This window comes from Pezoporus flaviventris, unplaced genomic scaffold, assembly GCF_033815535.1.
Source record: "Pezoporus flaviventris isolate CSIRO_AGI_PZ_B2104156 unplaced genomic scaffold, CSIRO_AGI_Pfla_v1 ptg000083l, whole genome shotgun sequence".
NCBI classification, from domain to species: Eukaryota; Metazoa; Chordata; class Aves; order Psittaciformes; family Psittacidae; genus Pezoporus; species Pezoporus flaviventris.
This window is the reverse complement of record NW_026892631.1, coordinates 9,835,156-9,851,137: the sequence shown is the minus strand read 5'-3', so window position 1 is coordinate 9,851,137 and position 15,982 is coordinate 9,835,156. Positions and strand designations below refer to the sequence as shown.

Here is a 15,982-nt window from a genome sequence, read left to right as displayed (position 1 = left end):
TTTTGGTGCACACTTAAAAAGACAAATCTGCGGACCAGACTTTGGCAATTTCAGTAATAAGTTACATTTTAACACTGTTCTTATGCACGCAAAGTCTTGGGTTTTTTAAAGAAAATTGGTTATAGTTTGGAGAAAAAAACAAGCTGAAAAGGCCATGACTTTATGGTCATAAGGGAGGACATTTATGACACAGATGCTTTCCTTGAGCTGGGTACTAAATTAAATTTAAGAAGTATCTTAACTTTATTGATGAAATAATTCAGGTTAAAATGCTGTAGTACTGCTGAAAGTTTCTGTTAGTGTGTGTATATATTCAAGTTGTTATTCACTATAGCATTTTTGGGGCTTAAGTTCAGTAAGAGAATTATTTTCTGTAAATGTTTTTAAAAGGGTAGGGTTAATGATACCAGCAGCATGGTTGCATTCTGAACTAAAATCTGATTTCCTTTTCCCTTGTTTCTTTTACCATCATCAGATGCCATGGCCGTTTTAAAAGGAGTACTTGACAGTGGCTCCTTGCCTAGTAGATCAGCAGTTATGGCTCTCATTCAGCCTCTGGCAGATAAAGGAGATCTAAAGAACCTGCAAGCACTTAAAGACATGCTGGAACACAACACAAAAGCAATTGGTATACCTGCCTCACTAATGGCTAATGCTATTGCATTGGCTCATACTAAAAAGTAAGTATTTCTAGGACTAGTACATGTAATTCTTTTATGCAGAGCGGTGGGAAATCACTTTCATTATCCATTTCATTATCACAGTGTCCTAGTTGTTAAAATTCTGGTCAAGTTGAGCAGTGTACTGTGCAGTTCTGTTCTGGTATCGTCCCAAACACATTTGAGGTTGAAAATGACTTAATGAAATACTGGGATAGCTATGAAGCATCTGGGAGGGCATATGGTCTTCTACAATGGTGTAATTTAGCTTTGGTACCTTTGTTCTAATATACTACACCTACAGAAATCTGCTACCTGTTCCAGTAGTTGAAATGGCAAAATATTATTCTTTCAAAATGTGAAAGACATTTATCTGTGGAGTCCTTTTTTTTCTAGTTATAAAAAAAAATGGCTGCTATGCTGGTTTAGGCCATTGTTTCAATCATGATAATCCCACACTTTGAGCATCCTTTGATTCAACCGTTTAATACAGTATTGTCTTCTGGCTAGCATTTCTGCTTTAGTTGATACATTGGTACTGTGCTAGTTTATCCTTTGTATAAAACTGCATGGGGAAAGCACTTCTGGGAGACGGGACATACTATGAACTTCTCAAATATGCTTTGCAGGAACCAGTCTTCCAAGAAACCTACATACTCTGGTTTATTTCAAACCAGTTTCATGAGGTAGAGCTCCTGTGTCTAACTCTGCAGGAAAGCTGTAGAACTGTGTAGTACGTAACAAACACCCGATTGCCTGAGGCATGCAGACCAGAACAGCAAGAAGACTTGAAGGAGAGCTGTGCAGGCTTGTTCCAGTAGTGAGCTCAGTCTGTTTTCAGCTACTGAATAACAATCTGTCTATAAAGACCTGATCCTGTAAATACTTAGGTCTGAGTGGTCCTTGGTAGACAGTTCTAGTGCATCGACTTTTACCTCAATTCAACACTCCAAATAGGAGAGATACTTCAGGATTTGTCTCATAAGCTGCATGTTTTCCTGTATTTCCATGTCATAAAAGCGTTGCAAAATCATGCTGTGTTCTTAAGATGTAGATTGGTGGCAAGAATCAATGAAGAAACAGCTACATGCAGGTGCGGGTTATCTAAACAGCATCAACTTTGCTTTTCCCATACCGCAACTAGCCTGAACCTATGAAAAGGCTTAGCAGCAGCATAATAATGCTGACTTTATACATGCTTAAATATCTTGCAAATGACATTTAGTGTTGCCTTTTGCATCTAAAAAGGCAGGCAGGGGAAAAATTGGGTAAATAATTAATTGAATAGCATTAAAAAAATTTAGTTGGGTGCATTAATTATTCAGATACTTTCTGTTAATGTTCTGATTTTGCTTTCTAGATCAGCAGAACACATTTTCCTAAAACAGATAGCAGAACTTTTCTTTCTTACTGAGGCAAAATTGTGTCAAAATTGCTTAGGCTTTGTGCAAGTTAAAGGTCAAAAAAAATTATTTATGGGTTAATTTATTCATTCAGTCACAAATGGTTTCACTTTGACAATACCTGAGTGACAGGTACTCACCCATTCTGGGAAATATAACCTTAATGTAGAAAACAAAGAGTTTAATATAATTGTTTCTTGACTTTTAGAAATCTTGATTTCAGAAACTAAACCAGTTCAATCTCTTTTCTTAGGAATGGCCTTGATGCTGCTGTGGAATACCTTGAGCCTCTGCTTATCTCTGGTGCACAGAATCCTGATCAAGCTGTCCAAAGTATTTCCTATTTGTTAAGAAGGGTGTCTGAGGAAGGACTAGAACCAGCTTTGGAAAAATGTAAGTTAATTGCAATGATATTTAAATAGTCTGACTAGACAGAGGTGTTCCGAAAGAGCTATTACATGTAAAACCTGCTCAGTCAGCATAAATCATGCCTGTGAAGTTTACAAAAGTGTCTTTTCAATCAATTTTTTTTTCCTTATATACCCATCATTTTGCAGTTGGTGTGATGGCAGAACGACTGGCCAGTCAGCATGGAATTTACAGACCTGTCACAGATCTTTTCCTTCAATATGTCAGTGCAAACAGAGTGGAAGATGCCAGATCGCTGATACAGGTAATGACATAATAAGAGAGGTACAGAAATGCTTAGAGCTCGTCAAAGGTTAGCTGAGAAATTGTCAAGAAGAGGTGTTGTATAGCATAGGTTAGTACTAGTATGCTTTTGAATTAGTGTGCGTAGCAGTAGCATGGTTTAGGCTATTTCAAACCACAGGCCAGTGCTGTGGTACTAACACTAGTAGTGGGTGCCGGAGTCAGAAGGTATTTTGTCTTCTAACAACCTGAAGGGGGTAAGAGTTGAATACTGCTTGAAATTCCATCCAAAGCAAATACTCTTTTATATGTTTGCTGTTTACAAGCTGCTGTTTCTTGCAAAATGCTTGCAAACCATTTCCTTGCGACTTCTCACATAAATTCTTAAGTGCTGTAAACATGATAACTTAGAGCTGTAGTTTGCAAACCAGAAGAAAGCAATGTCTGCTTTTCATGGACTTTATTTCACTTGGTTGCTATAACACTGTATACGCTGTGTTTGGGGTTTAAGGGCTGATTTTGCTTTCTATTCACTTGAGTGTCACAGATGCATTAAAAGACAAATGCTGCTCTCTGGGCCACGGTCTCAGCTGAGTTCGCCATCCTCAAGGGATGAGACAGCTGCATTCATGCCATTTTTACAGAGCTAAGGACAAAGCCAAGCCAGAGGTGGGATGATGGGAGCGTGCACAAACAGGGTCCATCAGGGAGGCTCATCCCAGCAGGTGGCAGTCCAGCAGTCCACCAAGTCTGAGAACTGTTCTGTATTCAAGGCCTTTTACCATATCCTCATAGTGCATACTGCACGTTTACCACTTCCTAAGTATTTTAAGCTGCTAAAGAAAAAGCTCTGCTTCATCCATCCAGCTAAGGCCATTTTTTGCACACCAACAAATGTGTTGAGTTACTTGTGCTACAGTGTGAGGTGTCTTATTTGTATATTCCCTGCTCTGGAATATTACTTTGTTTATTGCTTTGCCTAACTGCTCATCTGAGTATTGGTTTAAAAGGCAACTACAGTTTTTATATAAAACCCTCTTGCTATATAGCATGACACATAAAAATAAAAAAGAATAATCTCAAGTTATTTTTTACTCTTCCTCAATTTTGATTGCTCTTTGATGAAATGAATGAAATCGAATGAGTGAATGCAAATCGGTTACAATTTCTTGCTGCTGTGACGAAAGGGGGGAGTTGCATTTTTAAGTGAAATCTGTAAATTCTTAATATTTTTCAAAACATGGAATAATTTCCATTCGTATATTCCTAAAACTTGTTATTACGCACCATACAACTGCTGGAATTAAATCTGTGGCTCAAGATAACATTTATACACTGTATCTGGGGGGAAACTTTTAAATATTTCATGTTAAGTGGACATCCACAAACAAGCAGGAGTTGAAACTTCTGTGTGTATGAGAGAATTTTGGTTTTATATGGTGCAGGAAACATTTTTCAGTTGTGCTAAGCATTCTTGACAGCTACTGTGGTTCAAGTGTTCTGCTCATAGGCAACTAGAAGATAGGAATAATCATTGTCCATTTGTTATTTTCTTGAAAAGTAATTCACAATCTAAATGAATTATTTTGCTTGCAATAATATGACATACTAGTATACACGTGGAGAATCTTTGCTTTCCAAAATGCATTTAAGAGGCTATGTAACAGTTCAAGAGACAGCAGCAGTGTCTTTTTTTACTGTCTGGAGTGCAGATGCTTTTACTGACAAAGTCAGAAGTGGTTTGGTGTTTCAGCTTGAAAGGGGGCTGCGGAGAGCATTTCTCCAGCTAGGCTGTCTTTTTCCTCTCACAGCACCTACTGACAGTAGATGAGAATGGCTAGAATCCATGTCACAAGTTTCTCCCATGAATATTTCTCTTATCTCCAAAAAGCATTTTTTTGTCAGAACACTGCAGGTATATTTTTGTCTGTTTGCCTGATGGAATGAGGCTTCAAACCTTTCCACTTGGACCTTAAAGAGCTTGTCAGACTGTGTTACATAATTTCTTGTTTGCTGAAGTCTAAGTCACTAATTGAATGTAGTAAATTGATGGTATGTGCGTTTTTACATGAGCAGTATTCTCTTCTTCTTGTGCATTTTGGTAGTGAAAGTGTCTTGCAGCTGGTAAAAAGCACTGTGCATTGTAAGAATCTTGAGACTGATGCCTTTGAAGAAAATACACTGCAATATTGTCTTGCAGATTTTATTTTGCCCTTTTTTCTAATGTAAGATGGATTTTTGATTTTTATCTGGTCTGTCTCAAACTTTTCCAAGTTCAACTTCTCTCTCTCTCAAACACTGTCTATTGCAGTGAAAGCCTTTTATAAAATAGAGAGATTGAAATCAGTCCTTTGTATGCATAAGTGTAGGTAATTATACTTTAAAGAGAACTTGCTTTGTACATTTTAATTTTTATAAAGAAACGAGCAGTTATCTCCCTGACACCTTATTAAATGTATAATTAACCTTATGATCCCTAGCTCACTTGTGAATGCTTGGCAGTATAATTGGAGAGGAATAGTGTTTCTCTTTTTCATTCTTTTGCAGTCCTAAAACCATTTTTGTGGTATGTTGAAGTATTAGTTCAATTCTTTCCCCTATTGTTTTAAACAAACTTTATACCTTCCTTTTTAAAACAGTGTTTATCAAAACGGTGCCTGAAACAAACTTGTTCCCTGTGTTCAGTGGTAATTTTCTGGTGGTTTTGGGGTTGTTGGGTTGGTTTGTTTTTTTTTTCAACCTAATGTTCTGTTATTACCTTGTAAATAGGTTGTATGTTAGTATATTATTTTAAACATCTGTGATTAGTAATTTTGTTTATCACTGACATACTCATGACTGCTACATGAACTGTTCCTTTTTCCTTAGAGGTGCGGTGCGTTAGTTGAGGAGAAGAGAGCTTTTATGAATTTTATGGCTAGGTTGGCATCTAAGCCTGGACAGGTAGAGTATTTTTTCATGTATTTCATTGTCTATGAAGCAGAATACTATTTCGTCAACCTTTGAAGTTTTAGACCTTGAACTTCACAGTTGACAGCTTTATCAGATTTCTTGGGGAGGGAGAAGGTTAATAATCAGAGCTGGTTACATTTAAAGGAACAATTTACTTTATGGAGCATGATGAAAAGGAGGGTGTAGTTAATATTTTTCTGTTGTTTCAGTAATTTCCTGCATTTCTGATGTTTTACTTTATACCCCACAAACATTGTGCTTTAAATGTTTTACTGCACTCTCCAGTTCAGTCTCGCAACCTGAAAGTACTTCTTTTGTTGGCTACATTGTGTGAATACAAATGCAAGTTAAAACCTCAGCCTCTATCTAATGATAAAATGCCTCTGTGTTTACATTAAAGGGCACATTTCATATTACTTGTGTCATGGTTTAACCCCAGCCAGCAACTAACGGGGTTAGGTGGTTTGGGTATGTTTCTAGTTTTGAGTATCTGTTTAGATTCCTGGTGCTTTGCTCATTCTCTATAAACCACAAAACCACATCGATTTCTCTTTCACTGGGGAGCAGCATCAGGAGACAGTTAATGCACAAACTGGAATAGATACAAATGAGGGAAACTGCACATTTATGTTGTGTAGAAATTGCCATTAAATACTCCCAGATTAAAACTTCGCTTGAAGTGGGGATAAATATGATGATGATAAACACCCATCTTTTGGTGTCTGTAGAAGAAATCAGAAAAACTTGGCATCTTCTGGCTTTTCAAGCTGAAATTTTACTAACTTGTGGAAGTGAATAGCATGTGATAAAGATGCTATTAATTTCTAGAAACTTTTTTAAATTCAGGACCTGAGAGTTTTTGAAACTGGAATTGGAGGTTGAGGGAGGGAGGTTCCAAATTTAAGCACATCAGTGATCTGAATTCTTTTAAGCACTGATCATGGCTACTATTGACCTCTAGGTCTGTGAAGGCTGCTGAGTGGTTTGCATGATTTTTTTTTAATTGATTGAGATTCTGACATATGCTCATTAATATATGAATTGCTTCCTTTAAAAAAACAGTGAGAAACTGACGTTAAGACTTATTGAGTAGGGAGGCTAGTCCCGTATTTTGTTGGATTTATTTTTGTGCCTGGTTTCTTTGACTACTTCCTATCTGCATATGAAATTTTGGGAAGGAAGTTATGTCTACTTTTGTTGTACAGGCCATTCCTTTGTTATCAGTGCAGTTCATTTCACTTAAAAGATCTGAAACAATTATTTGAACTTTGGCAATTTTATTTTGTTCTTTAGGATTTGAAGTTAATGCTCTTTTTGTTTGTGTATTAAATTTTGTAGGCAAAGACGATCGAGACACTTCTGGAACTGATTCCTCAGCATCTAGATCAAGAAATTGCATACTGTTACCTCATGAAATGTTACGGTAATGTATTGTCCGGAATAGATTTTAGTAAGAGCTCTCAAGACATTCAGCAAAGTCATGAAAACCATTAGAACTAGTATCAGTAATGTTGAAGGACCTTATTGTTATTAGTGTAGGTTTTTTATACCTGGTTTAATTTAGCCAAAATTAATATTCCAGATGCCTTCCCAAGTAGCTGGTTTGAGGTGCTAATCAGTTCTCATTATAGTTGGAGAGGAATAGCTCTTAAAAAATCAAGTTGCTTATTTAAGTATGTTTATCTGCAACTTTAACCCATGAAAATCCAGCACATAGCCCCTGTGGCAACACTCAGTTGGAAGCTTATGGCTCTGAGCTGTAGTGTTATTTGCCTTGTGTGCTCTGATATGGTCCTCCAGTTTTATTATAGGTGTAAATACTCTTAACGTGTTACATCTTTCTGCTTGTAATACATGACAGAAGCCCTTGTGCTCCATTCTATCACAGAGGTAATAAAGTAGGAATAACTTAAGTAGACTTCAAATCCAAGTTACGCTGTTAAAGAAATACAAGTGCTGTATTTGAATGAAGTTGTAGAAGTTCTCATGATGTAGTAGCTAGCTTACAAGTTTCACTTGCTTAGTAATGTTCAAAACAGCAATCACTACCATAATGGTTTAGCCCCATGGTTTCATTCACAGCAGGGTGAGTGTCCTAGCATGTTTTTATAAAACAAAAAAAACCCTGCCCTTTTATCACCAGCATGTACTTGCTGCTTTATAGTTATCATTAGCTCTTTACTCCTTTTTTACCCCAGTAGAAACTCCATAAGTGATTTAAGTAATTTTTTCAGTACCCTTGCCAACTGCATCATAGTACAACAATTTCATAAAGAGATTGCAGAGAATCAATCGCTTGCTCTCTGATATGTAAAACAGTGGTGAGGGTGTATTCAACATGCAAAGCCACACTGTTATGTGATGAACAGATGGTTGCTGTAGTTTCTTAGGCAGAGATATATCTGGCTTGTGGCAAGTTCTAGAGGAGACATTGAGTACCAGCATGAACAGTTTTAAAAGCTGTTCCCAGGTTATTCTCTACAAGCATCTGGCCTGTAGGAGGTGGGGATTTCCACTCCAGTATTGAGTAGAAGAGTGTACATCTTGATCCACTTCAGCAGGGCTGGTCTGGTTGAGTCATACTAGGGCATCTTCGCATTTTCTATTGCATATTTCTGTTCTAGGGAGTCAGGTTGTGTCCTACTCTTAGGATATTCAGGGACATTATTACCATGTGTACTATGTGGCGACAGAATATAGTCAGACCTGTACACACGAACAACAATTTAGGTACCTCTTTCCATCATCCCTTCCTTTCCATTTTCGATACTTTCTGAAGTGGTGAGTAGGTTAATTTCATTTGGCTGTTAAAATGATCATCAGCAAAATATTTAGCACAGCTGAAATTTAGAAGGCTTTGCCTGGTTGTGTTCTAGCCAAGAGGGCTAGAAATAAGGTCTTCTGTTTGAAAGATTTTGTTTTACCATTTTACAGTTAGTATGCTTTAAAACGTGCTTTCTCATTTTGGGCCAAGTCCAAACTTGTAGTGTTATCATTTTCTAGAGAACAAATAGTTTTCTTGTCAGGTCCGTTGTTACTTGTAATTATTTAGAAAGGGGAATGAAAGATAACAGAGTGCTACTACCACACTTGGTTACTGTTGCTAGTTATGAAAATAAATGGACAAAAAATAATTACGTGTTTAGCAAAGATACAATGGAATGTAGGCCACAGCTGAAAAGTCTGATCATGTATCAGACATCCACAACTGAACAAATAAGGGGACATGACTCCTCTCCCTATCCTGAGATAGGATTCAGGACTGCCAGGACTAGACTTCCTCCATCTGGTGAGGTGCATGATCTCTTACGGATACCTTCTAGAAAAGGGAAATGTGTAAAATCGCATTTGGGTGGTCCATTAAATGCTACCTAAGTATTAGGTCTTTTTTTTTTTTCTTGCATACAATGAATGTATCTATTTTAAAGAAATAGAAAATTAACAATTTCTATTAATTTTCTATTCTCAATTTCATTAAACTATCACTTCATGCAGTTTTCTGCAGTAACCTCCCACATTCGTGAAGTTGCTCAGCCACTTGCCAGATATGACTGAAAAGCGTTTTCTCATGAGAATGGGACACAAGCTGTCCATTTCTGCATAATTAAAGCTTGTGTGGGGTGGTTTTTTTTTCCTTTAATAACCATTGTTTTTGTAGCCCCTCTGGTCACGCATATGGCATTTCCAAATGTGAACAAGTAAGACCCGAGACAGCTCCCATGCTGGAGATGTTTGCGTTTTCCTAAGCAGCAAAATGAATTTAACTGAACGTCATGGCTTGCTTTTGGTTCACAAGGTGCCAGATGGCAACTGTTGTACTGCTTCTAGGATCCTGAGGACAGCAGTGAAACTGTAAGGGGTCACTTTAGTGTCATCCTAATGCTTCTGAAACAGATGTCTGAGCAGTAGAAAAGTCTATGGCTAAGAAGGACTCAAAGTAAAGGGAGGAGTTCATCCCCTCTCCCAGTTTAGGGGAAGGAGAAACATACACCCCAGTCTTTTACAGCTAGAAGTGTAAATAGTGCTTTAAATAAATGAAGAATGGATTAGCTAGAACCTGTTGCAGGGCACGGTGCCTTCCATGGAATATCCAGAAGAATGTTACCGGTTACGTGAGCAGCTACAGTTTTAAATAGTGTTAGTGGGTCAGCGAAAAATTTTCTCCTACTCTGTAAGATGAAATGAGTTTTGTGTTCTAGCATGAGCATCTGACCTTTGCTTTCTGTGTTCCTCTAGGTTATACCTTTGATGTAGCCAGCACTTGTAACTAACAGTATTCTGCCCTTACTTCGGGGAATTAAATTGTGTCCTAGATTTTTCACATTCTGAATTTGGGTGGCTTTTGGTTTAGCTTCTGTTTTTATTTTTTATCATTTGCTTCAGAAAGACACATGTGGCTCTGTGTCTCGCATCCTAGAGTGGTGTGTTTTTACCGTACAGCTCCTACTCGAGCACATGCTCGAAGGAATTGATCATCCAGCCTCCAATGAAAAGGAAAGCTAGAATGGCTGTGTTCTGTTCTTTTATGTGAATTGTCAGTAGGATATGAAGAGTATCCGGAATAGTTGGAATACTGTATATTAAAATATGTATAGTATGTTTTGGCAAGTAGTAGGAGTGCATGACATCATGGAAACAGGTGAAAAGAGGAGCATTTAATCACTGGGGTTTGTTTTGGGATTTTTTCCTCAGAATTAGATGGGGATGTTGCTTCTGTGAAAGCTCTGTATGAGAAAACAAAAGAGAAGAATATAAAGCTGCACGAGCTATCTCTGAAATCTGTGGCAGCTTTTCTGAAGAAAGCAGGAGAGCCTGTCCCTTTCACTGAGCCCCCTGTGAGTATTGTCTAATTAAGAAATAGATCTGCAGAATTGTGTATGTTCAGTGTTAATAAAACAAATTGCATGAATGATTACATGGGGATTAGATCTCTGCAGAGCCTCCTCAAAGGAGGTAACGTGTGAAGTACCGAGTGTTATAGGAGCTACAGTAATCTTGCATCGGATTTGACTTGAGGAAATAAAACCCCTTGGGCTTACAATATTTAAACTACCTGATCCTTACCAGGCACTCATCTGCAGGTGTACCTTTATCAAATGTCCTCGGGGCATTTATCTAAGCAGTTGAACTTTAAAAGGCTTCCAGAATGTGTTTCCTTAACAATTAATGGGGCTTAGTTTTCATTAATTACCTGGTTTCTATCTACTACAAGTTGCTGCTTTGGTAGGATGGCATTTTAGAACTGTAGGAATTATTTTTCTGTTGCAGCTTTGCTTCTAGCTGCCTTACCAACAGATGTATGCAACCCTGCAAATATGCCTTATTTGAGGATGACAAATGGCATGACACTAAATCTGTCAAGACTGTAAATACTTCTTTCACATCATTCTTTTCACCAGCAGTCTACTAGAACCATTTTAGCAAAGCAGACTTTAAAGACTTAATGTATTTTGTCTCTCTCTAAGCAAACTTTTAATTGCCATTTTCTGGCTGCTTTTTTATACTCTAAAAGGTTTTTTCTGTAGTTCTGTAAACGCCTGATTGTATGCTGTTTCTCCATATTGCTACATCATAAATGTGATTTTTTTTCATTTCTCATCTAAAGAATTGGAGAAACTCTTGGCATAAAATACTTGGTTTTGCCTTTTAACAGCTGTGGAGTTTTTCCTGCAATCTTGACATAACTTATAATCAGAATTTTTATTTGGACTGTGCAAATTTACATCCTAGAATGTCTGTTTCTTACATGTAGCTAGTGAAGACAAGAGTGTTTTTTCAAAGTCACTGAAATAATTCATTTTCTGATTTCCCCGATTTCACTTTTTCTCTAATGCAGCTTGGTGTTTAAAAGCATCTCATAATTTTTTTGACACAATTGCAGATTGCAGTTAAAAAGTATTTTCATTTTTAAAATGAAATTGATTATATTATTGCATTTTGTAATAGAAGCTTCATTATGCATTTTTGGCAAGGTTTTCCTTTTCCTTTTATTCTCTCTCTCTGGTATTTCTCTTAATTATACAGACTTCAATACAGATCTAGTTTTGCATGACAGAGAATAATAGATTTTGCTCTTGTCAGGACATAACACTTTGTTCAGAATTAGTAACTTTTCAGTTGGAACAGTGTTGAACTTGTTTATTCCACTCTTTCTAGGAGACATTCAAGGTCTATGTGGAAAAATGGAAGAAAAGAAAATTGGAAGCATTATGAGCAGACAGTCTTTTCTGCTTTAGTTGTTTATGAAATTGGTTAAATATTACATTCAATAAAAAAAATGTAAAAAGCATGTTGTTCTGTGTAATTTTTAACATAAATCTGTATTTAAACATCACTTTCCATAGCTGTAATTGATAGAAACGTTCATTAATAGAAATGCTTTTAAAATTGCTAATGAAGTGTCAAGATGCAGCTTTCTTGGCTCTTTCTGTCTTCATGTATGATCTGCTGTAACCTGAACTGTATTTTGGCTTCCACTGGTTCACCAAATACATGTTTATCAAGAAAGTTGCCAGAGGGGTATGTAACTGCAACTTAAGCAATCTGTCTTATCTTCTGTTGTTCTTTGCCTGGTCAGTGTACTTGGGGGTGATAGTAGAAGAGTAAAGAACATAATCTTCAGGGTTCATCTGTATCTACAAGGAAAATAAACACATCTTTTTTTATAATTCTCCTAAATGTACTTCTCTTGTGTTGAGTATCTCATTAGGGCTTTCGATATTACAGGTGAAGACAAAATATTTCCACCTTTTACACTAGCTTGTGTGTTGTAGTTCTATAGCATCTTTAATTCATTCTCCTAACTATTAGTCCAGTTAATTTTATGGATACAAGAACTGCATATCCATGAAAATACACTTTTTAAACAAAGAAGTGCCTGTTACTTGTGAAGATAGCAGAGTTTGCCTGCTCGGAGACTGGTGAGCACACTTGATTGGTATAAATGTAAGAGTAAACTTACTGTCACACCTACCTGGTGTGACATTTTACAGTCCAGAGCTGTGGGATCATGAAAATAGAGACTCGCAAATGACAGAAATAAAAGAATGCACAGAAAATACACCCATTATCTCTGTAAATAACATTGGAAACTCACAAATGTGCACATTGATCTAACCGCTGTAATATAGCGCCTATGCAGTATGTCAGACAGGATTTAAGGAAATGAAAGCTTGTTTCTGTGCATGTAATAACTTTATCTTTACATTTTTTGTTAGTTAACCTCATTTTTGCTAAGCTGTTCCACATAGACAGCGCTGGTTGTTAAAAATTCAAGTGTGCACACAAGGTTTTGGCAAAAGATTGGAAGACTTGGACAGCAATATGAAAGTTAGAAAGCAATTAGGACCTAATTTTTTTTAAGTAAAATTTCCAGTTCCTTACAGAGTATATTTGCAAATACACAGAAAATTCTTGCTGTACTTAAAAAAAAGAGGCAGAAAATCAGGAGCTGAGAAGAGTCAGAAATTTTGGTTTCCAAACAAACCAGATGAGTCCTTGCTGTGTCTGCCCCATTGGTGCCATGGCTTTACAATGACCTTCGTTACTTCACAAGGAGAGACTCGCCAACATCCTGCACTTACATGGCCCTGACCACTCAGCACCCTTTGTTCCTGGATTGTCAAGATGAGGTATTAACATTTGAGATTTCATTCATAGCCTTAATGGTTGTGTGCCCTAGCTAAAAGCAAGCCTCAGCAGTACTCGGTTTATTTCGTTTCACAAATGGAGATGTTTTAGGGTTTTTTTCTAAAGCTACAGCTACATTACATGTGTTTTAGTGTAATAGCAGCATAATTGAAGATTGTGTCAACCAGTTGGCCACACTTTCTCTAGTGCCACAGCTCTTTGTTAGAGGTCATCTCGGGAATCTCTCAGGTTCACATGGTAGCTGTGCTCCAGTAAGAGGAATCACATCAGAGTGTAACGAGGCATTGGGCCTGTGTGCTGCTTGAGCTAAGCTGGCATGTAGGGTGAGGAAGGGAGCATTGCTTGAAGCAAACGCCGGGCCAGAGAACCAGAGAAAATTGACAGCGGGTCTATAGACCTTTAACTACCTTTGTGACAAGGAGGTGGTATCTCATGGTTGTGGACCAGGTGCAACTGACTGTTCAGTGCTGAACCCTGCCTGAATCTGTGCTGTGATGCTGACAGGTCCTGTTTGCTGGCTGCTGCCTGCTGGCGCAGATGAGAAGCGCACCAAGCCGCAGCCAAACGCGTGACTGCATGTTGCTGGTCCCTGTGCATAAGTCTGACCATGCAGGATTAGTGCTAGTTAGCTAGCATCTCTATGTTTTTCTAACTGGTTTGACTTGAACCAAACAGAATAATGCAATATAATTTAATCATTGCAGCTGTGGCAATGGAAAATGAATTTGATAGCCTGTAACTGAAGAATGTAAGTTAAATTGTTTTCAGCTATGAAATTGCATTTTGAGTAACCTTATGGAAACTTCTGGGCTGAGTGAGCCAGCTGCTGAGCCGGTTAAACATCCGTGAGGCACTGCAGGAGCAGGAGACCAAACAGCACCAGGGTTTTGTAGCAACAATAGCGGAGTAATGGGAGGAGGTGCACACTGATCATTTGGGATCACGCTGCAGTAGCCCAGGCCCATGGATGCCCCTGTGGCAGAGATGGGAAGTCAGAGATGCAGAGATCATGCAAAAGAGAGGCAAAAGCTGCCCTTACGCGGCAGTACTTTTGTTTTTCTGTTCCAGTGAATGTTTCGTATGCAATTAAGGAATGATTACACGGAGGAGCGCAGTCTCTCCTGTCTTAATAATGTGGGACAGTGAGGGATTTGTGCCACTCCAGGACACTGTCATCTCAGTCTGAAACTGGGTTACACCGGGGAGGTTTTGCAGAATAGGCATTTGTGCTGACTCCTCTAGAATACGCTTGAAATGATATTTCTCATGCATTGGTGTGCTGAGACTCAGCCATTTCAAGCATGGAGAAAAATGCAGTTTAAAAAGTTGGTGTTTCTTCGTCAGATAAATAGGTAGCTCCATTGTTTATTTCCTCATATTCAAAGAAAGAAGGCTGTAAGATGGCAAAACGCAGAGCAGCAGCCTGGAGAACTAGTGATGGTTTGCAGTCCAGAAACCAAATGCATCCTGTCATTCTGACACAGCACACACTCCTTTAAAGCAGGAAAGTATTGTTTGCCACCAGCTAGTGGATAACTGGGATTGGGCAGGATCCAGACCAGGTGTGGTGCCTGTAAGATTGGAGCACGTGTTTCCAGATGCCATTGTGGGAAGCTGAGAGTGTGCTGATATGAAATGACCTGACATGTTACTGTAGAAAGCAAACTGGGGGAAAGTGTGTGTTTGCATAAAGAGCGTGTCTTGATTGGGGTTGAGAGGACTGGGAAAAGCTTGTCGCTTGGATCAACGTGAATTGAGATGACTTAATCTCACTTCTGTACGTACCCTGTGCCACATCATGGGCTCACCTCTTTCCCCCTACCCCTCTGCCCTGGAGGTAGGGCAGGAGGAGGGCACTTTCTGAGCTCCACATGAGAAAAGTTCCCTTGTTAACCACCAATATAGTCGTTTTGCAGCATGATAATTACATGCTGTAGTTCTGATCTACTAAAGCAGCTTGTTCAGCTTGTCTCCTAAGACCCTTTTCTGTAGAAAGAAATGTAGCTTGGTGGGTTAGTAGCCATCCAGACTTTCTTAATATGTACTCACTTTTGACACTGGAATGAATGGCTTAATGGATGGTGTCTTTGGCAGTGACAGCTCGGAAGGGTTTTACAGTTGGAATGCCTGAGTCAGCAGGATTCCAGCTGCAGTTTACAGTAACGAGGGAGGATCGTAACAGCCAAGGTAGTGCGTTACGAGTGCACATAGTGACAGAGAAATAAACTGGCAGCATGTTCACCAGAGTGCCACCGTACTTAATGGTTTTCTCGAACGTGTGGTGCTTCCAGACTCCAGGAACACAGCAGAGGAGGAAGTGACAGAAGTGATGGATGTTCAGCACGAGAAATCTGTCAGCATCTAGAAGGAAATGCTGTAAAGGTGATAAAACCAAGCATGTGAGAAGAAGCTGAGACGGGCACTGAATTTAGCCTTTTTTAGCAAAGATTTCTCTGCATTTCTTAAAATTATTCTCGTAATTTCTGTGCGAGGTCAACTGCAAAAAGAGGTTTCCTTTGTAGAATGGCTGCAGTCCCTGGTGGTTTGCCAGTACTTCTGTCACTCAATAGTCGGAGGAAGGCCTTTTAAGTCAGTAGCTCCCACTGACACTCTCATTTAGTCCCAGGGCATCTTCTTGAGTACAAGTGTGCATAGCTTCAGTTATAG

The 15,982-nt window shown here is 38.5% G+C and overlaps 1 protein-coding gene across 2 annotated transcripts in view; it reads left to right on the top strand.

Annotated features, from left to right (window-relative positions):
- The window catches only part of LRPPRC (leucine rich pentatricopeptide repeat containing), a 91,146-nt gene extending 78,813 nt beyond the window's left edge, over positions 1–12,333 (top strand). For both annotated transcript variants that reach the window (XM_061475514.1, XM_061475513.1), the window contains exons 32-38: positions 476–680; positions 2,316–2,455; positions 2,620–2,735; positions 5,582–5,656; positions 7,004–7,088; positions 10,358–10,500; positions 11,822–12,333. In XM_061475514.1, coding sequence (XP_061331498.1) covers positions 476–680; positions 2,316–2,455; positions 2,620–2,735; positions 5,582–5,656; positions 7,004–7,088; positions 10,358–10,500; positions 11,822–11,878 — 821 coding nt within the window. In that variant the 3' untranslated portion in view covers positions 11,879–12,333. The remainder of the gene's footprint in view (positions 1–475; positions 681–2,315; positions 2,456–2,619; positions 2,736–5,581; positions 5,657–7,003; positions 7,089–10,357; positions 10,501–11,821) is intronic.
- The last annotated feature ends 3,649 nt before the right edge of the window (positions 12,334–15,982 follow it).